At 37.5% G+C, this 24636-nt stretch overlaps 1 protein-coding gene across 1 annotated transcript in view; it reads left to right on the top strand.

Annotated features, from left to right (window-relative positions):
• The window catches only part of SCN9A (sodium voltage-gated channel alpha subunit 9), a 172154-nt gene that overhangs the window by 106946 nt on the left and 40572 nt on the right, over window positions 1-24636 (top strand). The window contains exons 12-17 of the mRNA XM_057745529.1: window positions 1023-1394; window positions 4348-4477; window positions 5677-5915; window positions 8175-8348; window positions 9212-9568; window positions 12176-12652. Coding sequence (XP_057601512.1) covers window positions 1023-1394; window positions 4348-4477; window positions 5677-5915; window positions 8175-8348; window positions 9212-9568; window positions 12176-12652 — 1749 coding nt within the window. The remainder of the gene's footprint in view (window positions 1-1022; window positions 1395-4347; window positions 4478-5676; window positions 5916-8174; window positions 8349-9211; window positions 9569-12175; window positions 12653-24636) is intronic.

The raw sequence follows: 24636 nt of genomic DNA, 5'->3' as shown, positions 1-24636 counted from the left end.
CCCATTCTTCACCCATTAGCTCAGGTGCCACCCATCCACAAAGTTTCCTCTGTCTGCTCCACTCTTCCCAATCTGCTCTTCAGTTACCCAGTCAGAATTACTATCCTTCTCATCTATGTCATCATTTAAAATTTCTAGCTTCTACTACTTAAGTCTGCACGATCCTTCCATATCTATACAAAAATGTAAGTCCCTGCCTTCAGAGATTTCATAATCTAGTTGGGGAGAGAGAACTTGAATACATGTGATATCAGTGAAACGAAATGTGACAAGAGCAGTCCAAGCTAGTTTTAAGGTAAAGACCTTGTCATATGCGTTTTCCATTACTCACAGCCTCTACCACCTTGTCTTTTACATGGTAATGTTTATTCAATTAGATACTTCCAAAGAATATGCAGTTTGGTTTATACACACGGTTTATCTTGGACATGAGTCACATAAATGTGACTTTTTCCCCCTCTTTGGTACTGGGCAGCTTCTTTTCCAAGTTCTAATATTTTATGACTTTGTAAACTCACAAGTTTTAAAAGGTCTTTCTTAACACACCTTAACAGAGACCTCAATATGCAGGGTAGACTTGCAAGCAGTGGAGGACAAAGGTACATACAGCGTGGCCTTTGGCCTCAAGAAAGTTTCGGTGCTTATGGAATGTAGGGGTTGATATATGAAGAGCTCAATAACAGGTATCTACACCAAATTCTTTTTTAAAGTGATACGTTCTTTATAGGAACATGAATGGTACAGAATGAATGGAGCATCACTCTAGGCCAGAACTGTAGAGAGCAGTACAGCAACAAATAATGTACCTGGTCCTGAAAGGATGGATTTTTCCAGTCTTTTCATTCCTTGTTTGGAAGAATTTGGCTTCTTTGCTGAATTTCTTTGTTTTTAAATATGTTTCTTTTAAACCAGTACCGAGCCACCTGCCCTCAGGCCAGTGGTCTCCGTGGAAGTTAAAGGAAATGCACTTCTGTTTTTGGATGCTTCAGCAGATACCTGTCCTCTTTTATTTTTTTCTGCAGTCACCACTCAGCATTCGTGGCTCCTTGTTTTCTGCAAGGCGGAGCAGCAGAACAAGTCTTTTTAGTTTCAAAGGTCGAGGGAAAGATATGGGATCCGAGACTGAATTTGCCGACGACGAGCATAGCATCTTCGGAGACAACGAGAGCAGGAGGGGCTCGCTGTTCGTGCCCCGCCGACCTCGCGAGCGGCGCGGCAGTAACATCAGCCAAGCGAGTAGGTCCCTCGCGGTGCTGCCGGTGAACGGGAAAATGCACAGCGCCGTCGACTGCAATGGTGTGGTCTCCTTGGTGGATGGACCCTCCGCCCTCATGCTCCCCAACGGACAGCTTCTGCCAGAGGTGATAATAGATAAGGCGACTTCTGACGACAGCGTAAGGATGTTTTAAATAGCTCAGGCATGGCTCGGCCCTTGTCCTTGCATCCCTCAGTCTCCCTGCTGGAGGGGCCTTCTCTCTGGTCCTGTGGATGGCTCTGCATCTTGCAATACTTTTCATGTTAGAAACACACCTTTAACTGGTTAACGTATTCCACATACTATTGTTGTAGCTATCTAATTCCAAAATATTTGAAACCCCCGACTTTTGAAAAAGGGTACTTCTCTATTGATATTATACTTGATTGTGAATCATCCCCTTAGAAAACAATTTATAGAAGGTGTATATATCAGCACAGAATGCATTGATAATGCAGATCTTATTAGTTGATAATAGGTCCCATGTCTCTAAGGAAATTTGGATTATTTGTTACCTACTGCTGTTTTTTTCAAGTCACTACTTAACACATACCTTACTGCAAGGGATCTTCTTTGAGTTGTTAATAATTAGTAATAGTAATAACAATAGCAGACACATTAATATTTACAACAGCCCTGTGAGGTGATATATGATTATCCCTGTTTTATAAATGGGGAAACTGAGGCACAAGGAAATAAAGCAACTTGTGCAAGGTCGCTCAGCTAATAAATGGTAGTCCTAAAGTTCAAACAGAGGCCCTCTGTTTCACAGCTTGTGCATTTAACCACCATACTTTCTCTCCAATGTGTGGTAGGCTTCCTGGAAATAATTTAGAGTAACTGTGCTTTTTCCCATACATAAATGAAACTTACTGTTTTCATTAAAAAATGACACAACGTTTTTATCTGGAATCTATGAATAAAAACATAATATCCAAAACACATACATAAATGCAAACATCTACATATAAAGACAAAAACAAAACACCTTTCCAAAACAACAATTTCAAGAGTTTAGGAGTCATTGAGCAGTTTGAGAAAAGAGTGTGATTAGGCTTGAAAGTGAGATCTTCTGGTTTATGGAGTTTCTAGGTTACCTGTGAAGGCCATTCGCTATGTTATACTGCATTATTCAGTATCAGCAAGGCTTTCACTAACGTAACAAGCTCTGAACTTGTGCTACTTATTCATAAATTCATAGTTGCAGACAGTGTAGTATTTCAAATGAGAATAAAGTTCCATCAAAGCCATGGCCACACATGTATTTTCATTTGGTTTGAATGAATGCATGTGCTTTTAGGTCATGTGTGACCTCTGTGCTTGCATGACACAGCTTCAGCCCTCTGTCAAGGTATTTTTCCTTATCAGACGAGCATGTTACATTTCCATAGAATCAGATCTTTATTATGTTTTGCTTTTCAACGATGTGTATTACCTATAAAAGATTATATAATATAGATCAGATTTGGAGATTATTTCCTATTTTTAAGTGAAATGTTTCACTTTATACTTTATTTTTACCCACAGGAAAATGAGTAGCATTCTAAATCCTGAAACTACACAACTTGAGTAATTAGTGGATACGTTAAGATTCAATAGAAATGCAAAACATAATAATGTGGAATAACGTACAGTTTAAATGAAAAAATTGCATGAGAAATAATATAACCTTGGCACCTGAAACATGTCTACATGGAGAAAAAAGTATTTAATCAACACGGTTGATTGTTTGACTTGGGTAGAAAGAAATCTCTGCTTCCGGAAAGTCAGTAAATTAGAGAGCATATCAGAGAAAACATGGTTGGGGAGAGATTTCTATAAAAAACCACCTGCAGAGGGGTGTGTGTGTGTGTGTGTGTCTTTGCACACACACACACATGCATACATACATACACACATACACATATTTATGCCTGTTTGTCTGTTTTAATATATACGCATATATAACTGTATCTAAACAACCGTACAACTTTACAACTCTAGATCCATATATCTATAGATATGTAGAATGGTGTGTGTGTGTACACATACATACACAGCACACACAACTAGATATATAGATGATAAATGTAAACTTGTATAGTTGTTTGTATGTGTATATATGTGTGCGAGCACGTGTGTGTGTGTGTTGTTGGCCTGCACTGAACTGGCATAGTGTTTTAACTTTGAATTAGTTGCTAAGATTCAGAAATAAGACATCTTTACATAAAAATGGGTATACCTGGTAAGACTGAGCTCATGTTCCTGCATTGCAGCAATCCTCTAGAGCTGGAGGATGGTTGCCTCTTTTAGATGGAGCTTACATTCTCCATTTTGCTACAGTTTCCATCAGTCTTAATTGTCTTTTTCCAACTAAGTCATTTATCCTCATAGCCTCAGAGCAATTCGTGAGATCTTCCTTGGCAGTAAGAAAGTCATTCTAGTTGCCTCTGTTACTGCTGTATCTCAACAAGGAATAATGCAGAAATTTATCAGAGAACATCGAGGTTCTACCCCTTTACACACACGACACTACACTTGTTTAGCTGTTTATGCGTAGGACTCTTACATGGTTACACTATCTGAGTAAATTAGAAACCTAGAAAGATGGATAATGATAGTGATTATAACAATGAAAGCAGGTCATTTTATTTTTTATTTCCTAAGTATTAGTTCATTTAATACCCATAGCAAGATTGTGAGGCAAGTACTATGATTACCCCCATTTTACCAGCGAGGAAATTGAGACAGAGAGGTTAAGTAACTCTCCTATGATACACAGCCTGTAAGTAGCAGAGCCACAATTCAAATAAACAATCTAGACTCTACTTTTAATTATTTGCTACAACTACGTGAGGAAGTTTTTTTTAAGCTCTTTATTGGAATTTAATTGCTTTATGCTGTTGTGCCAGTTTTTGCTGTACAACAAAGTGAATCAGCTGTATTTATACATATATCCCCATATCCCCTCCCTCCCGTGACTCCTTCCCACCCTGCCTATCCCAGCCCTCTAAGTCATCACCCATCTTCGAGTTGGGAAGATTTTATTTTCTACCTACAATTTGCTAGAATTCCATTCTTAAAACTGTACCTAATCATCTCTTTTTTTTCAGGGTACAACCAATCAGATACACAAGAAAAGACGTTCCAGTTCTTACCTCCTTTCTGAGGATGTGTTGAATGATCCCAACCTCAGACAAAGGGCAATGAGTAGGGCAAGCATATTAACAAACACTGTGGAAGGTACGGAATCATGTTCTCTTTACCATACAGATTTTTACGAAATTCGGGTATGTCCTGGTCAGCCTTAAATGGATACAGCAAGTTCTTAGGAAGAATTCAAAGAATATAAAATGGTTATAAACAATGGTAAGGCTAACCAATGGATAGTAAAGAAATTCTCTTCATGTGCTGAAAAAAGTAGATAAAGTTATTGGTGATTAAAGACAGGCTTTAGGTGATAAGACCTTTCAAAGATAGATAGCTTCATGGTACTAAATGAAGAAAAGAAGGTTAACCCAGGGCTGCGTGGTTCTCTCGCTATATATTCTTAGAAACATTACCTAGTCTCTTGGAATTGATCATCTTTCTAAATTGCGAGAAAATAATGCAAACTTCTAGATGTCTATAAATTGCTGCCTCTGAGCACATTCTATAAAATTGTAAAACGGTAACATGTGACATGACATCTGTTAAGATTGTGATGCAAAGGCATTAGAGAAATCAGTTCAAAGAGCATGATGTGACTGGTAGTGGTCGTCAGAGGATGGCAATTTGAAAAATGTGTTGGCTGCCACCCTCTCCCCTGACAATGTGCCCGAGGTCTTACCTTGTCCATGGGCTACTACCTCATTCCCCCACATACCCATGATGGGCCCAGGCAAAGTTTTCACCCACCTCCTAAATGTATGATGAGAACGAAATGGGATAATGGTATGTAGTACCTATTGCATGAGTCACTCTATAAATTATTCCAGTCTCTTGGTTCTGGGATTGTTTTCACCTGTGAACTAGCAAGAGCTTTTCCTGGATAGAGTAGAAATGTGTTATTGTTGTAATGGGTTAAGGACACCAGGGAAAGTTTGTATACTGGTATACATACATATATCTTAAAAATATACGTACCTCCATTAAGAAAACATCACATCTCTTGTTTACGGTTATATGTTAAGTGTGTGTTTCTCTCACAGTTATCCATATCTGCTCTCATTAATTTCACTGCCTTTCTCTTTTGGTTGATCTAGTAAATAAGCGCGTGATATAAGATTTTTATGTAATATGCTGTGCTTTCACAGAAACAGCACTGTTAAATTTGCAAAGTCTAAACAGAAGACTTGTTTCAATGTTAAAGTGTCCCGCTGATTTGTATCTGGTTAGAAATAAAAAAAATATACAATATGCAAATGATTGACTTGGTGTTCTCTGTTGTTTTATTCTCCCAGAACTTGAGGAGTCCAGACAAAAATGTCCACCTTGGTGGTACAGATTTGCGCACACCTTCTTGATCTGGAATTGCTCTCCATATTGGATTAAATTCAAAAAACTTATCTATTTTATTGTAATGGATCCTTTTGTAGATCTCGCTATTACCATTTGCATAGTTTTAAACACACTGTTCATGGCTCTGGAGCATCACCCAATGACAGAGGAATTCAAAAACGTGCTCACTGTGGGAAACCTGGTGAGTCTTTTACTGTGTGTGATGTAACCAGAGCTGCTCTCGTTGGTTGCCGTGACTGTCATTTCTTTTTTCGAAGTCAGATGGATACATAGCTAGGTAATTATGCATCTCCAGAATTCACACTATGAATCATTGTACAGAGGCAAGTTTCTGGTGAGAGATACTGCTTTTAGAGAATTTTGCAGTAGTATTGAGGCCTATAAATAGCAATACTGTTTCCATAACGGGTCACATCTCGGGAGTTGAGGGTGTGTTTTGTTTTTCTGCTGGAATGTCTCTTAGTAGCAGCACTCTGAAACTTTGATACTTTCTTACCCATTTTATAATTACATTGCAGCTTCCTTGTGAGTACATACCCTACATGCTATAAGAAAAACTATGAATACTTTGTTTTGACATATAGGTAAAGTATCCAGGCCTCTGGATGCTCAAAGTCCTGAGTTTGAATCCTGGTTTTGCCTCTTACTGGTTATATGACCTTGGGAAAATGTTTTAATATCTATAATCTTTAATTTTCTCATTTATGTAATAATACTTTATAAAATAATAATTATTTATTTTAATATGATAATATTTTATTTATCACATTATTGAGAGGAATACACACTTTCTACTTATTAGCCTGGCGTGTAGTAAGTACTCGACAAATCACACCTCTTGTCATCATCTCCATGCTTTTTTTTTTAATTTGTTTTATATTTATATTAGAGTATAGTTGATTTACAGTGTTGTGTTAGTTTCTGCTGTACATGAAAATGAATCAGTTATACAGATATCCACTCTTTTTTTGATTCTTTTCCCATATAGTTCATTACAGAGTATTGAGTAGAGTTCCCTGTGCTATACAGTTGGTCCTTATTAGTTATCTTTTTTATGTAATCATCATGCTTTTAATGAATCACAGAAACAAGCTTTAAGAACAAGAATATTTAGAAACCAAGAAGATTAAGCTGGACACAGATGATATCAGGGTGGACTAGAAGGGATCTGTAGGCTTCAGGAAGATACAGGATTCTAGTAGGAAAGTTGATGCCAGAGTGATCTCTTTAATGTGCAGTGTTGATCATAATCAAAGTAATTAATGCCTTACGGCAAATAGAAAGTGCTAGTTTCCAGCAATCTGCATGAACCAGGCAGAAGTAGTATTTCACAGCCAAAAGGTCCCAACTTATGACTCTTCATAAATCATGAATAACTCTAGATGTCTTTGCGAATGTCTTTATAAGATGATTTTACTTTTGCCATCGTCCCAAAAGAATTGATCTTTGAAGTCAAAGAGTGTTTCTGAGTTGATCTTCTCTCCAAAATTTCTCACAGATATTCCCAGGCGGGATGTTGAAAACTCATGTGCTCTGAGTTAGCATTCTTCTTTCTATTCCTCACTGGAAAAAGGCAGGGCCATCTAGTTTCTAATTGTTCATAGAGGTCCAGATCATGAAAACCAGTACCTTCTCACTGAGCTGACTGTATCCCTGTGAATCCAAAAGAAGATTCACCATATTTCTTGTCTATGACTACAGTCCCACGTCTGGGTGCTCCCTGCTAGTCTTAACGCTGCATTGTTTTAAAAATGACTCACACAGTTATAGAGCTAACCATTTCCCTTTGAACCTTCTTTGGTCAGTTTCTTTGAATCAAATTGTACCTGAATGATTCATAAGTCTTTCACCGTTGCCTTTTTAAGTGAGTCCTTCGATGCCATGTCATGAATTAATGATGTTCTGTGATGCACTTTTGTGTCACAGCTTTGGAAGTTTTACTTTAGCTGCCGCTCTATCAATTAAATACTTTTTTCCTCTTCTACTGATAAATCTTTAGAGTGAGTCAACTTGTTCCTTATTACTCTGAGTAGTCAGACCAGAAAACAAGACTGTCTCAAAATTTCAGAATCAGTGTTTCCTTTTATTTTCTTCCAGAATAACTTGTTGACCCACATAAATGTTTTGCAAAGAGTGCTATATTATTTTTCAAAGGTTTTATTTATCTGAAATTTTAGTATGCTCTTCTAAAATGCTATCTAAAGGTGATGAGACCTGATGGCAGGGTTAGAGTTTCTTAACCCTTCAATGCTTGTATTAGAGTTAAAGGAATAGTGATATGTGATTTGTAGGATTAAATGAAATAATATCAATGTATGTTTATAAAGTATCTGGCACATTGTCTGAAACACAGTAAATGGTAAACAAATAGTCATTCTTATTGTTAGGTTGATTCCATACCTTCTGATAATACTAGAAAAATATTATATTTCTCACATAGGTCTTTACTGGCATCTTTGCAGCTGAAATGGTTTTAAAACTAATTGCCATGGATCCATATGAGTATTTCCAAGTAGGATGGAATATTTTTGACAGTCTTATTGTGACTTTAAGCTTAGTGGAGCTTTTTCTAGCAGATGTGGAAGGATTGTCAGTTCTACGATCATTCAGACTGGTAAATATAGACCAACTTTGCCATTATATTCTGTATATAAAGGGGTGTTTCTTTGGTTTCCCATTATTATTTTTTTAAACTTTTGGAGATTTGATTCAAAAGATAAGATTAAATCTCAATTTCTAGTAAAATAAAGTTCATTCAGTAACAAGTGTACTTAAAGAGCTCAAAATCACATTAATATTTTAATTTTAGGATCTTGAAGACATGCAAGTGTATATGCTAGTATAATGGCAGAGCAATAATTTATGTCACAATAAGAAGCTTATGGTTTTTAGAATTTTAACCATTATAAAATGTTCATTACTTTGTGGATTTAATAATTAAAGATTATCCCCTCAAAACTGTTGTCTGATATCAAAAATGTTAAAAGGTGGGACTTCCCAGATGGTCCAGCGGTGAAGACTCCACGCTTCCAATGCAGGGGGCATGGGTTCGATCCCTGGTGGGAGGAACTAAGATCCCACATGCTGCGCTGTATGGCCAAAAAAAAAAGATTAAAAAGCAAAGACATTTTAATGCTTTTTCCTCTAATGTGTTGGGCTTTCTTCCTATGTCAGCATGAAAAAAAATTATGAAAGTATCAGAAAATACAATTAAGGATAAGCCACAATAAGAGGCTTCTATAGCCATCCTGAACTAAAATTACAGTTCCTTCAAAATATGTGTGGTAATTGTATGGTGGCAAGTATAACAAAATAACAGGAATATTGAGAATAGATGAAAATGAAAAACGGAAATAATCAATTTAGCTAAGTAATAACGACAATAATTTAGAACTAAATTTTGAAACAAAATTCACGATTGGAAACGTTGAGAACCTTTTCATAAAAATTAATATTAAGCTTTGTGCTTTCCTTTAGCTCCGAGTTTTCAAGCTGGCAAAATCCTGGCCCACCCTGAACATGCTGATCAAGATCATTGGCAATTCGGTGGGGGCTCTGGGGAACCTCACCTTGGTGTTGGCCATCATCGTCTTCATTTTTGCCGTGGTCGGCATGCAGCTCTTTGGTAAGAGCTACAAAGAATGTGTCTGCAAGATCAGTGAAGACTGCACACTCCCGCGCTGGCACATGAATGACTTCTTCCACTCCTTCCTGATTGTGTTCCGGGTGCTGTGTGGAGAGTGGATAGAGACCATGTGGGACTGCATGGAGGTCGCCGGCCAAGCCATGTGCCTTATTGTTTACATGATGGTCATGGTCATTGGAAACCTAGTGGTATGTAACCTGATGTTCATGCATTTAAAATTCTCCATAGAAAATTGTTATATGATGATATGATCGGTTATTTTTATAATTATAGGATTAATTAGATCTAAAATTATTAATTGTAATAGAATATTGACCATTTTAATTCAGTGAAGAACAGAAAAGAAAATGAAATGTTGTCTTAATTTCTGTGCCAGATAACCCATATTTATATTTTTCACAATATCTATTTTAATGGAAAGTTTTCTATTTTAGTCTTTCACTTTGATAGTGATGTCTTACGAATTAAATCTGTGGTTTTTATGTCTCTTAAATGTTGATTCAAATATGAAGCTATACTAGTACATAGAATATGATTGAATTAACAACAGCAAAGATGAATTTATGATGGAACAAAGCAAATGAGAGGGCTAGTCCTGCCGCGCTACAGTCGTATTTAAGACTAGCATCTATAACAAGTATCAGCAAACTATATGGTCCACGGGCCAGATCCGACACACTGCCTATTTTCGTATGGCCCTGCAATGCTGAAATGGTGTTTACCATTTTTTAATAGTTAAAAAAATCTAAAGAAAAATATTTCTTAGCACATGGAAATTATATGAAATTCAAATTTTAGTTCCCATAGCAAAATTTATTGGACCATGGACATACTCATTCATTTACATGTTGTCTTTGGCTGTTTTACTCTACGTGGGCAGGTCTGAGTAGTCTCTGTAGAGATTCTTTGTCCTGCAAAGCCTAAATAACTTATTAGATGCTCTTTTACAGAAAAAGTTTGCCCACCACTGCTCTATAGCATCTTTTACAAGTGTCTACTTCTCCATTAGTGTTTTCTTGGCTTGTACACCTTCTCTGTTTGTTCCCTTCTTTCTGATACCTACCTATTGGTAGAAATTTTCATGCTTAGAGGCAGGAGAAAATTTCAAAGCCACCACGTTGGTTTGGTTTAGTTGGTCAGCGTGGCATCAGACTCCTCAAGGATGCCAAGAGATTGTCTATGGTAACAGCCCAAAAGGTTAGTAACTTCACTTCCCACTGGCTTGAAAAGAAGTTGCTAAATTTTTTTTGCCCTTGTAGCTGTCATGCCAACTTGAAAGTTGCTAAGAGAGTAGACTTAAATCTTCTCACCACATAAAAATAATGCTAATTATGAGATATGATGGAGGTGTTCCCTAACGCTATGGTGGTAATCATTTTGCAACATATAAGCGTATTAAACCAACATGTTGTACACTTTAAACTTACACAATGGTATATGACAATTACATCTCAGTAAAGTTGGAAAAACTAAATTTAATTACAAGCTTGAAGCAAAAACAGAAATCTGTTAACATTTGCTTTGATTAGGGAGACTGAAGGGTAAACTGAGCGCTTGGCTTCTCATCAACATTCCTATTAAAACATACACATCAACAAATATATATTTCATAGTGAAATATATTTTTTCACTGACAATAAAGGCCAAAATGGAAATAAACAATTCCAGAATTTCTTAATGATTCATCAAATTGTTTTCTGTGATTTTCTCTTTCCCCTCCCTCTCAGAGTCTTCTCTTAAACCACATGTGTTATCATAGACATTTTTAACTTGTGATTTTCTACTTACATTTCTGAGAAATTGTTTTAGGTGTGACCAAAATCAGGGGTGGGTCCCTTTTCCTCAGTTTGATCTAATTTTGATTATTTAAATATGAGGTAGATGTTTTTGGCCATGAAGAGACTTATGAAAGGGTATTTCAATTATCTTTTTGTTTTATATAAAGCATTTAAAAATATGATTTACATATTTCCTCCTGGGAGAATTTTTTTTTTTTTTTAACAATGTCCAGTTCACCTGGACCCTCACCTCCAGGAGGAAAAACAGAAATGGTTTTTCACACAAACAGGATTTTGCTTCAGGGGTAGGAGTTGTCCTGTCCTCTTTTATAATCTCTTCCAGGACCAAAATTACTGGCAACAAAGCCATGCAGTCATGCCATTATCTCATTCAAATTGGGTTCAGTGGGCAGGTTTTTTTCTTTGCTTTAAAAGCTTCATTAAGTTGCAAGTTGGCACAATTCTTGGACAAGATATTTTATTACAGGAGCTCTGCAAGTATTATATGTTCCATTTGTTGCAATAAGTGACATTTATCTCCTAGGAAAAATGCACACAGATCTTGACTTAAGTTACCTTCAGCACTGTAGATACTAGTCACAATTTTCTTGTTCTACTTGTTTCTCACAGGTAACAAATATTAATTAAAGGTAAATGTTAGGAGGGCCTTTTAGGCCCATAAAAGGGAGTTTGGACAAAGGGTTCCTACTGTAGAAATGAACTTAGGAATGACATCGTGATAATGGTGAGGGAGCATTCTCCTTGCTCCTCATGCTAGCCCTTTAAGGGTAGGGCTGACCTTTGCTCCCCAGAGTTCACAGAAGCTCAGACATGGAGATTGATGAGGGCTCTAGCTTCTCCTCTACACCTATCACATGTTCTTATCTATGCATGAAGAAGTACAGGGCCCTTCATTGCTGGTTTGGATTTTGGCCTGTATTTCAGAAACCTGCACTTATTTTCTTTTTTATTTCCCATCTCCCTTTTTCTCCACACCCTATCCCCACCCTGATACAGGTCCTTAACCTATTTCTCGCTTTATTATTGAGCTCATTTAGTTCAGACAATCTTACAGCAATTGAAGAAGACACTGATGCAAACAACCTCCAGATTGCAGTGGCCAGAATTAAGAAGGGAATAAATTATGTGAAACAAACCGTACGTGAATTTATTCTAAAAGCATTTTCCAAAAAGCCCAAGATTTCCAAGGAAATAAGAAGAACAGAAGATCTAAATTGTAAGAAGGAAAACTACATCTCTAACCGCACTCTTGCTGAAATGAGCAAGGATCACCATTTCCACAAAGAAAAAGATAAAACCAGTGGTGTTGGAAACAGCATGGACAAATACGTGATGGAAGAAAGTGATTATCAATCATTTATTCATAATCCCAGCCTCACAGTGACAGTGCCAATTGCACCTGGGGAATCTGATTTGGAAATTATGAATACTGAGGAACTTAGCAGTTATTCAGATAGTGAATACAGCAAAGGGGTAAGATTGTTTTGTACACCTTTTGTTTCATGTTATTAACTAGTATGAAATGAGTTAAATATTTCAGATTTTTGCCATCATAAGTTTTTTCTAACACTGCATACTAATGGGTAATGTGTGTGTGTGTGTGGGTGAATTTTTACAGTTGCTTCCTGAAGGTTCATCTGGTAAGGTTTTACTTACTGGTTCTTAATAACCGATATAATCCCTTTTAGCTAGATTTGAAAGCACCAGGTGTGTTTAAGTCTTCCCTTCCTGTGTTCCCTGTTTGTTTTCAGTTGTAAAATCACATACAACCTACTTTCACAGTGTCTGTTGAATCCACAGCCCCTCTTCATCACCTTTGCCTTTGCACACTCTACTTCTTGCCCAAACCATTACACGTGGGGTCCCCACTAGTGTCTCTGCCTTCATTTTCCATCTTCTCTAATCCACTAGTTTGATTAATTTTATTCAGGTTCAATCCTAATCAATCACTCCTTTCAAGTATCCTTGATCCCCAAAGTTTAATAGATTTGAATTGCAGGCTGTAGGTAAAGCCTTCACACCATGGCCCCAACCAGCTGACCAGCTGTCACCTGGTGCTCGCCTGGGCTCCTACGTCTGAACCAAGCCAGTTTTCTTCTGGGACACATACAGTCACAACCTGCATGATTTTGCTTGGGGTTTCCTTCTTCAGTCAAAATCCTAAGCACATCCTTCAAGACATAGCCCTCAGCTTCCTCATGTGTAAAATTATTAGCCCTTACATCATAGGGTTGGGTGAAGGTTAAATGAATTAACACACGTAAAATGCTTAGAACAGTACTCAGAGTGCTCAAAAGTGGTAGCTATTGCATCCTTCCTAATTTCTCCCCAAACAGATATGATCTCATTTTGAACCTCACACAATTTTATGCCTTTTGCTGGATTTATTATTTAATAGCCTTGTATCTTAATTTTTTGAGAAATTATTGTATGCATCAAATGATACTGTAAACTCATTGAGAATGGGAAACTTTTATTAAAACTTTTTTTGTATCCTCCTTCCCCATACCTGATTGCATATATTCAAAGTATTATTGAGCTGTATTGTTAGTAATGTGGAATATAATAAGGGAGTTTTATGACACAGCATTTTTATGGCATCTCTTTGAAGTTTTAAAATATCACTTTAAAATATTTTTTCCTTTCTTTAGGTCACATTTGAAAGTATTTGACAGATATTTCCCAAACATCTTCTATCTGCTTAACCCTATATTAAGACCTGTCCTCCATGAATTTATAGTGGATTTTGGAATAAAGATACACAGCTCTGTGCATGTGTGTGTGTGTGTACACATGCATGTGCACACAATGGCTGTATGACCAGTACTAGGTGCATAGTAAATGCTTAATACTTACTTATTGAATGAATAGGTGACTAAATAAGTTATGAATATCTGTATTTCTGAGTAGCCAAAGAAATGACTTCCAAGATTGCAAAGTAAGGAATAAAATATTTTATTTTTTGTTTGAAAAATCTTTACATGGAGGAAGTAATATCTCCAAAATTCAAAAGGTGTGGTTGTTTTGGCTTGAAGGTAGAAAATTAGATTCCACATACCCTGTTCGGGAGCAGTAATGTGGGTCTAGCCACATGTGAAAAGGAAAACTAATTCAATTACCCATTTTTCTGCCTACAGAGATTAGAGCTGTAAAACTCTAGTTGCCTGGCAGACTTTCTGAATAAGCTTGAGAGTCTGGTTGTGAAGGCCCTTTGGTAGCTTGACTGAGTTTACCAAACCGTTCTTACATATTGATATGTGGAAGGAATCACTTCTTACCTGGTCGTTTTACTTTGCTCAGAGCCACTGGCTATGCATACATAGAGCTCCTTAGTTGCTGGCAAAAATCGTATTCTTAGTGTGTTAAATGATAACATTTTAAAGGGAATCTAATAGACCCGCCCCCCTTAGAACCTCACTTTCTAACGGAGGAAGCCAGCAAGAGGAAGCGACTTTATCTACAGTTATAAAGCTGGTTCCAGGCAGAGCCAAGACAAGAGTCCCAGACTTGTTATTTGTAAGTCTGCCTTCCTTCTCCTGTCTTTGTCCATTTCAGGGATAAAACCTACATTCCTACTGGGGTTAATACCCAGTTTGTCTCCCCCAGGGATACTGAGCTGTGCTTCTGAAGAACTTACATACCCTGTGGTAGCCAAAGGAGATTTGTGCTGTCATAGTATCCAGCTGTCTTTTATCATTAATGCTTTAGTCTATAAACTATTTGGTTACTGAAGTAGACTGCTTTAACCATCCATACTCTGCCATTTATCTCATAAACCTTTCCTAAAAAGCATAAAATTTAGTGCCCTTGAACTGTGTTATCTAAAGATGGTAATGTTTTAATAATATTCTTAATTATCATTGGGTTTTTGATGACATTATAGTCATAACTACATGGGAAAAATATACTTTTTCTATTTCATGTCTATGGTTTACATGGTATAGTATTCAGGAGCTTGAAGCTACCTTATAGGTTGTAATAAAGAATACATGGGATAGTCTCTTTAAATCATCTAGCACAGTATCAGAGTTGGTAAGCCCTAAAAAATGTTAGGTATTGTATTTATTATTGAATTCATCATCATTATTAGCCTCTAAAAGTTCAGATTTTAACTTATGGCTGTTTAAAATTTATCCTTCTTCCTAACGCATTTTCCATGACATAGCTCAAAGTGTGTCATCTTGAGTACATTCAAACCTATTTGACTGTATTCTGGACTTGAGAAATAATGAAATTTCAAGCTCTATGGGAAATTTGTTAGATAATATTAAACTGTTGCCAACTGTGACACCCTGCATCTAGAGTCTTTCGAGTCATTTAAGATTGAAATGTTCCTAGTTATGACTTGCTGGTTTTGCTTTTCGATTTGGACCACCAAAAAATGCAGACTTCCTTATTTGCCTTAATTACGTACTACACTTCCATGCTAACCTCCCTGCTCTACTTCCCCGAATCTTCAGCTCCCACTTGAAATCCCAGTTTTGTTAACTGCTTATTCCCTCATTTGTAACTTTCTTATATTTTCATGCCTGAGATACCTTTGAAATAATGACTCCATGTTTTTGATGAACCTTGGCCAAAGAGGCAACTCATGATTATCTGATAGAAAATAATGCCCCACTTAACATACATGTAAGTTACTTAAGTCTCAAGCACTACCTTGGAATATATAGTGCTCTATGTGAAAAATGCAGCTTCTGGAGACAGATTACTTGCCTTAGATCCTAGCTTTGATATATACTAACTCCATGATCTTGAGCAATTTACAAAAACCTCTGTTTTTTTTTTTCGCTAGTTTACTTGTATGCAGAATAGAATTATAATAAAAATTAAATGATTTAGGTACATAGACAAGTACCTGTTGGAAAGTAAGTGCCCAGTGAACGATCATTATGGGTATGGAATTGAGGAATCATGCACATACTGCAAGTGGCTATTTGCTGCAGGTTAAATTTTAGCATGTAAAGACAAACATAGGGAGTTGTTACAAATAAGTACTTGTTCTTGGCCACATCCTCCAAACTCTCCCGGCATAAGTCTGGATGCAACCTCAGAATCCTTACTGGCAGGGTTCCCAGCGGCCACTGTGTTGGATTGAGTTGGCGTAGGAGAGGAACCTAAGTTCATCTCTGGCTTGTCTTGATCTAGGTGTCTGAGAAATCATTTTCTTTATTCAGGAGCTGGGGATATTTTTCACTTTTGTGTGTTTAAGAATCTGCATTTTGAACAGGGGAAAAGAACATCTTTGACACTTTTCCCTCTTTCCCCTTCTCCATCCAAAAAGCAAATCCACTCTCTCTTTCATGGCCTAGCAGTCCTTTTTTTCTCCATTGTATTTTATGGAGACTTTCTGTCCCCTTCTAGCGTCAGCTCTCACATAGGCAGGTTTCCTTGTTCTGATAGTTAGATATACATTCCAGACTGAAGTCAAAATATTTTGTAATCAAGCCACCTTACCAGAAAATAACCAAAGAGACGAGTTCAAATAAGGTGTTGAGTAACAGAGTTTTGAGGCAATAATTGGCGATAGAACATCAGCATTTCTCTGAACATACAGTCTGCCTCAGAATCGAGAAAGATACCCTGTCATCTCAAGGCGACCCATGAGAGTAAGACTCCTGTTGCTACTTCTCAGAATACACTGTGAACTGATGACCCCTCTCAGAATCAGCCTCCCCCTCTGGTGCAGTGCAGCCCTCTAAGCCCTTGGCAAACATTAGCACACTGCAGCCAAGCCATTCATTATTATGAGCCGCAAATGAAGCATGAGATGCACCCATTCATTCAATAAATGTTTATTGAGATCTACTATGCTCCAGGCACCATGCTAACAGTCGCTTAGAGAAAAAAAAATTTTTTTTTCACCCCGCTGCAGTAATTCAATGTGATTGGCATCTGGCTTAACTAAATTTTAAGAAGTGTAGTTCTTTTTTTTTTTAATCGTGCCAAATCTCAAAATTGAAAGTTTTAACAAACTACATTAATAATTTTTTTTCATGGAGAGCTCTTTCTTAGAAGGTTAAAGCGACATCCCTTTGTTTTCAGTTACTACAGATTACTTCTTTCTTTGCTTTAAAGGTGGAAAAAAAGAGTCATTTTACAGAATTGTGATGTTGATCTTGAAAGTATATGTAAATTTTGGGGAAAAACATTACACGTATCAGTTTATTTCTTCAAATATTTTAAAACATTACAGCCTCATGTCATTTTGGAGTAGTTAAACTCCCACAGCTTTCAGAGAAGCAACTAGCTGTGAGTCTAATACCCCAAATCTTCCTGACTGCTCTTTAGACAGATGTATCTATTATCAAGCCTGGTTTGAGTGAATTTGCTCATCTTATGTACTCAGTAGAGAGGAAAACATCCTGTGTAAAATTTTCCTCACAGAAAGATGGCCCATTCATTTTTCCTCCAGCCAAATGCAGCTACAGTACTTAACTTTACTCAGCTGTTCTTTAGTGTTTTGAAACATTGTCTCCAAGTTATGAGGGAGCTAGCTGAGGTCCTTGAAGAAAGGAGATCAGTAAAACCTTCAAATTTTACATCATCAAACTTCTCACCTTCAAGAGAATGTCATTTAAAACACTAAACAGAGTTATACAAATTTATATTCTTGAAGAAAGCAAAGTCCACATAAAACGCTCATTCACTTTGATCATTGTGGGAGAAGAAAATTGCAAAGGAATACTTGAGTACATATTCAGTAACCTGTGGCGATTTATTTTTCAACTCACATTTCCTAAGCTTGTTGCCTTGTGCCTGCTGGACACTGGGAAGATGTCATCGGTGGACTCATTTCCTCAGTGGATGTAGCCTAGGGTCTTCTTGGTCTCCGGAGCTGCCTTAAGTGATTAAGAGTAAAGCAAGCTTCCTGCCTTTGTGAACAAACACATATAGAAACCAGAAATTATAAACATATAAAAAAGAATTAAAGCAGATTGTTAGAAAAAAAATATTGAAGCAGGATAAGGGTAGGGTTACGACTCTTGGAAATAAATTGGAATACTTCATCGAGGAGATGGCACTTGAAGTGGATTTGATGGGAAAACGAGAATTCCTCAGGAAGGAGAGAGAATGAAAGAGAGGGAGCAGGAGGAAGGGAGGGAGATAGACAGAGATGGAGAGAGACAGAGAGACACCTTTCTGGTAGATGTAAAGCGCCCAGCATGCGTGGACGCATCCACATGCAGAAAGGCCTGTTACACACACATGAGGATGGCCGGGTGGGAAGTAGTAGGTGATGGAGGTAGATTGGAGCCAGATAATGAGTGGCCTGACTTAAACATGACGAGAGATTGAAATAGGTTTCATTTTATTTAATGGCAAGAGTTAACGTTGTCTTGTTTTGTTACACTTTGTTGTTGGTAAACTTCTACCTTTAAAGAAAGTTTGGTTGTTATTCAACATAGTTTTGGAAGTTTTAGCCACAGCAATCAGAGAAGAAAAAGAAATCAAAGGAATCCAAATTGGAAAAGAAGAAATAAAATTGTCACTCTTTGCAGATGACATGATATTATACATAGAAAACCCTAAAGACTCTACCAGAAAACTGCTAGCACTCATTGATGAGTTTAGTAAAGTAGCAGGATACAAAATTAATGCACAGAAATCTCTTGCATTCCTATACACTAACAACGGAAGAGCAGAAAGAGAAATTAAGGAAACTCTCCCATTCACCACTGCAACAAAAAGAATAAAATACCTAGGAATAAACCTGCCTAAGGAGGCAAAAGATCTGTATGCAGAAAACTTTAAGACATTGATGAAAGAAATCAAAGACGACACAAACAGATGGAGGGACATACCATGTTCCTGGATTGGAAGAATCAACATCGTGAAAATGTCTGTACTACCCAAAGCAATTTACAGATTCAATGCAATCCCAATCAAATTACCAATGGCATTTTTCACAGAACTAGAGCAAGAAATCTTACGATTTGTATGGAAACGCAAAAGACCCCGAATAGCCAAAGCAATCTTGAGAAGGAAAAATGGAGCTGGTGGAATCAGGCTTCCTGACTTCAAACTATACTACAAGGCCATAGTGATCAAGACAGTATGGTACTGGCACAAAAATAGAAAGGAAGATCAATGGAATGGAATAGAGAACTCAGAAGTCAGCCCAAACACATATGGGCACCTTATCTTTGACAAAGGAGGCACGAGTATACAATGGAAAAAAGACAGCGTCTTCAATAAGTGGTGCTGGGAAAATTGGACAGCTACATGTCAAAGAATGAAATTAGAACACTTCCTAACACCATACACAAAAATAAACTCCAAGTGGATTAAAGACCTACATGTAAGGCCAGACACTATAAAACTCCTAGAGGAAAACATAGGCAGAACACTCTATGACATCCATCAAAGCAAGATCCTTTTTGACCCACCTCCTAGAATCATGGAAATAAAATCAAGAATAAGCAAATGGGACCTCATGAAACAAAAGCTTTTGCACAGCGAAAGAAACCATAAACAAGACTAAAAGGCAACCCTCAGAATGGGAAAAAATAATTGCCTATGAAACAACAGACAAAGGATTAACCTCCAAAATATACAAGCAGCTCATGCAGCTTAATACCAAAAAAGCAAATAACCCAATCCACAAATGGGCAGAAGACCTAAATAGACATTTCTCCAAAGAAGACATACAGATGGCCAACACACACATGAAAAGATGCTCAACATCACTACTCATCAGAGAAATGCAAGTCAAAGCCACAATGAGGTATCACCTCACACCAATCAGAATGGCCATCATCACAAAATCTGGAAACCACAAATGTTGGAGAGGGTGTGGAGAAAAGGGAACTCTCCTGCACTGTTGGTGGGAATGTAAGTTGGTACAGCCACTATGGAAAACAATTTGGAGGTTCCTTAAAAAACTACAAATAGAACTACCGTATGATCCAGTAATCCCACTCCTGGGCATATACCCAAAGAAAACCATAATCCCAAAAGAAACTTGTACCGTAATGTTTATTGCAGCACTATTTACAATAGCCAGGACATGGAAGCAACCTAAATGCCCATCAACAAATGAATGGATACAGAAGATGTGGCATATATATACAATGGAATATTACTCAGCTATAAAAAGGGATGAGATGGAGCTATATGTAATGAGGTGGATAGAACTACAATCTGTCATACATAGTGAAGTAAGTCAGAAAGAGAAGGACAAATATTGTATGCTAACTCACATATACGGAATCTAAAAATGATTCTGATGAACTCAGTGACAAGAACAAGGATGCAGATAGAGAGAATGGACTGGAGAACTCGAGGTATGGGAGGGGGCGGGGGGTGAAGGGGAAACTGAGACGAAGCAAGAGAGTAGCACAGACATATATATACTACCAACTGTAAAATAGATAGCCAGTGGGAAGCTGTTGTATAACAAAGGGAGTCCAACTCGAGGATGGAAGATGCCTTAGAGGACTGGGGCGGGGAGGGTGGGGGGGACTCGAGGTGGGGGAGTCAAGGAAGGGAGGGAATACGGGGATATGTGTATAAAAACAGATGATTGAACCTGGTGTACCCCCCAAAAAAATAATAATAAAAATAAATAAATAAATAAAAAAGAAAGTTTGGTTGGGGTGTAATAAAGGTGGAGAAGGGGAGAGGATGGGAAGCTATCGCAGCCATCTGAAGGACCCTTGATGAGGGCTCAATCTAAGGGAGTGATGGTGGCATGTGGGGTGAGTGTAAGACACTTCCAAGTTAAAGTGTAAGGGCTCAGGATCTGGATATGTGAGTTGTGAGCCATTTCAAAGGGTGTATTCATTTCCTGTGGCTGCCATAATGGAGTATTACAAACTTAGGGCTTAATACAACAAACTGTATTCTCTGATAGTTCTAGAGGCTGTAAGTCTGAAATGAACGTGTAGGCAGGGCCATGCTCTCTCTGCAGTCTCTAGAGAGCATCCTCCCATGCTTTTTCCTAGCTTCTTGTGGTGGTCCTTCATCCTTGGCCTTCCATTCTAGCAGTTGCATCACTCTGGGCTTTTCTTCTGTTGTCACATGGAGTTCTCCCTGTCTCTGTCTTTTCTTTTTCTAAGGACACTAATTAGGGCCCACCTAGTGACCGCATCTTAACTTGACTACATCTGCAAAGACCCTATTGCCACAGAAGGTCCTGTTCAAAGGTACCAGGGATTAGGACTTCAACTTATCTTTTTGGAGATGCAGATGTAGAGAATGGACTTGAGGATGGTGGGGGGAGGGGGAAGCTGGGATGAAGTGAGAGCATAGCATTGGCATATATACACTCCCAAATGTAACATAGTTAGCTAGTGAGAAGCTGCTGCATAACACAGGGAGATCAACTCGGTGATGGGTGATGACCTAGAGGGGTGGGATGGGGAGGGTGGGAGGGAGGCTCAAGAGGGATATATATATATAAATACAGCTGATTCACTTTGTTGTACAGCAGTAACTGGCACAACAATGTAAAGCAATTATACTCCAATAAAGATCTGTAAAACAAAAACACATCTTTTGGGGAGATACAAATTAACTCAATCAAAAGTTTCGGCTTAAATACTAGATGGATATTGATGCTATTAAAAATATATGAGGGATGGAGGAAAGAAAACGTAGAGAATTTTCTCTAAGCTGTCTCTCACCAGAGACAGTTTAATTTGGGAATATCTTAATTGTGATCTATGTACAGGATAGGTAAGTGATGTGAGCAGTATGCATTTGGAGGTTTTAAGAAGATAAGTCAGCATTGTAGACAGGTTGGAATTTTGTATGTTAATTTTGAGGTCAGATTCCCTAGGGAACCAGCTCTGAATAGTGTTCTCAGGTTCAACACCTAACACCTTGTTAAGAATTGAGGGACGCAAGATGATTGGGCAGAGGGCAAAGTTGAAATGCTTTGCAATTGCAGCAGGGGCCTCAGTTGATCCTTTAGGCATCTCTGGCACTGGAACGATCCTCTGGAGTAATCCCAAACTGAAGCAAGGGGTCCAGACTTTGTGTGCCCCCCACCAGTCAGGCATTGGGTACAGGCTTTCCCTCCACTCTTCTAGGGGAGCAGGTGTAACCTTGGGTAAAGCAGCTCCCTTCTGTATTTCAATTGCCAGAGAGGGACTCAGCTGTGAGCCTTCACTGCCAACACTCCTAGCAGGTGGAGGAATGGATAGCTTGTCTTAAAGGGGGATCTGGGCAGTGTACCACAGCATCCACTACACTACAAGAGGAAGAGGACAGGTGATCAACTCAGCAGTTGAGAAGTGAACACAAAAGAATAAAGTACCAAAGAGACTAAGGAGAAAATGTATACATTAGCTACTTTCACATGTGCTATATAACTTTCCTCCTAACAACAACAACCCAGGAAAGTGGATAATATTAATCTTTATTTACAGATGACTAAGATGCTAAAAGATTAAAAAATGATGCTGGTTAGTCTCTGATGTTTCTGGATCTTTTAAAATTTGAACTCCAAGCTTTAACCACCAAAATACATATCATAGAAAGGCAAGAGGGTGGGTACAAATATATTATTTTCTGTTCTCTCTCTGTAATGTTGTAATTCAGGATCAGATTTTCTGTTACACTGGTATTGTGCATTTGCTGATTCACGTTCAGTGTCTAATCCGCCTTAATGCTAATTTATTAACTTATAGTCTACCTCAATAATATAACATAGACCAGAACAAAGCACAGTCCACAAGAGAATAATAAACCAGTCCATTGAGGATACATTGAGTAAGGAATTATATCAGGTTGAAGGCACATGAACAGAGGAGGCACCTAAGTTAGACCCTAAAGGATGGAGATCATTTCACTGTGTGAATGTGGTGGAGAAGGAAATCCCAGGCAGAGGAACAAACATTCCTGTTGTTCATCTGATTCACTCATTCATGTATCCACCCACCCATTCATCTATTCAGCATTCAATTTTTGAAAGCCATCATCTTTGGAGAGACTTAAATGTGCTCACTTGTTATTAAATTCATTCCCTTTACTGATTTTATAAAAAGTTGTTTAAATACTTTCAGTCTTCAAGGTTAAATATTGTATTTATTTTTAATATATGGTGGTTTTAATTACATTGTTATCAGGTCTATCTCTCCTTAGATTTTTTATAAAGATTTTTTCCCACAAAGCGGCGGTTGCAGGCAGTTGATATTTCTTCTCATTATAGCATTGTAGAAAATATAATAATCTTTTCCAGAAATGCATTTAATTTGGCAAGATTTATGGATTAATTTCAATTATACCTTTGGGGGAAGCTGACATTTGATCCTATCTTTTATGCATAGATTCTTGCAAAAACAAAACACTCCTATAGAATTTTAATTGGATCATTTCTTTTTTGCAGATTGGTTCCAAACTATTTGAAAATTTTTTCATCTTTATTGGATTTGTTCACGTGTCCAAAAACAGTGAAATTTTGGTCTGACATTTAAATCAATGTCTATTTTTATATTTTGATAAATTTGAAAACAGTCCTTTCCTGTAATGCTGTTTGAAATGTCAAAATTAAGAGTAAATCAAGAAATACTAATTTTAGAATATGCTTCAAAAACCGCATACTCTCACCTCATTCCAATATTGAAGATCACTTATTTTAAAATGTTTGTTATGAAGAGCAAGCAGAATGCAAAAGATTGCCTTCACACATTATGTCAATGGTATTTAAATTCATCTCCTAAATAACAGAATTACGTAACTGTTTTTAGTTCATTATTTTTAAATCTGTGTTGAATGATATTTAATCTTATTACTGTGTTTCAAATATATTGCTTTGCGTCGAGCATATGTTAATAGCATGCATTGTCAAATATAACTGATTTCTATTACAGGTGTGTGACTTTAAACATTTCAGATCAGTTGATTATAACATTTCAGATCAATTGATTATAACTGTTCCGTCATGCTGCATTTGCAGACTTCAGTACCTGACCTTTTTACTTCTCACAGGGCTAAAACCAAACAGGATCCATCAGGGATGCAGCTCTGTGCTTTTAACCAGGCAGAGGCATATGTGACCGCTTTTACACAGGTTACCTAAAAAAAAAAAATCATACATATGTATATGATATTTTTTTCGGTGTCATGCATGCTGTTCAGCTGCAAACTCTCTCTGCCTGACCCATTGCAAGAAAGTTGAAACATATAGAGTTGTTCCGTAGATAAATTGACATCACAGCATGTCACGGGGGCAGTTCCATCGTTTTTTGTTACTCTTTTGATGAATTCCTTGATATCTCTCTCATGTCCTTAGGTGATTTCAAGTGCATGATCTGTAAATTTTTATTGGCTAGATTATAAAAGTAAGATCGAGTATGTAACAGAAGCCATGGAAGCAGCATTTAATTAAAAAACCTCTATTAACTTCCCCTCCTAATCTAAGCTGTACAGTTGACCCTTGAACAACAGGAGTTTGAACTGCATGGTTCCACTAATATGGGGAGTTTTTTTCCAATAGTAAATAATACAGT

This window comes from Hippopotamus amphibius, chromosome 8 (genome assembly GCF_030028045.1).
Source record: "Hippopotamus amphibius kiboko isolate mHipAmp2 chromosome 8, mHipAmp2.hap2, whole genome shotgun sequence".
Taxonomy (NCBI): domain Eukaryota; kingdom Metazoa; phylum Chordata; class Mammalia; order Artiodactyla; family Hippopotamidae; genus Hippopotamus; species Hippopotamus amphibius.
Note: the sequence above shows the minus strand (reverse complement) of the source record. Positions and strands in the feature narration are given on the sequence as shown.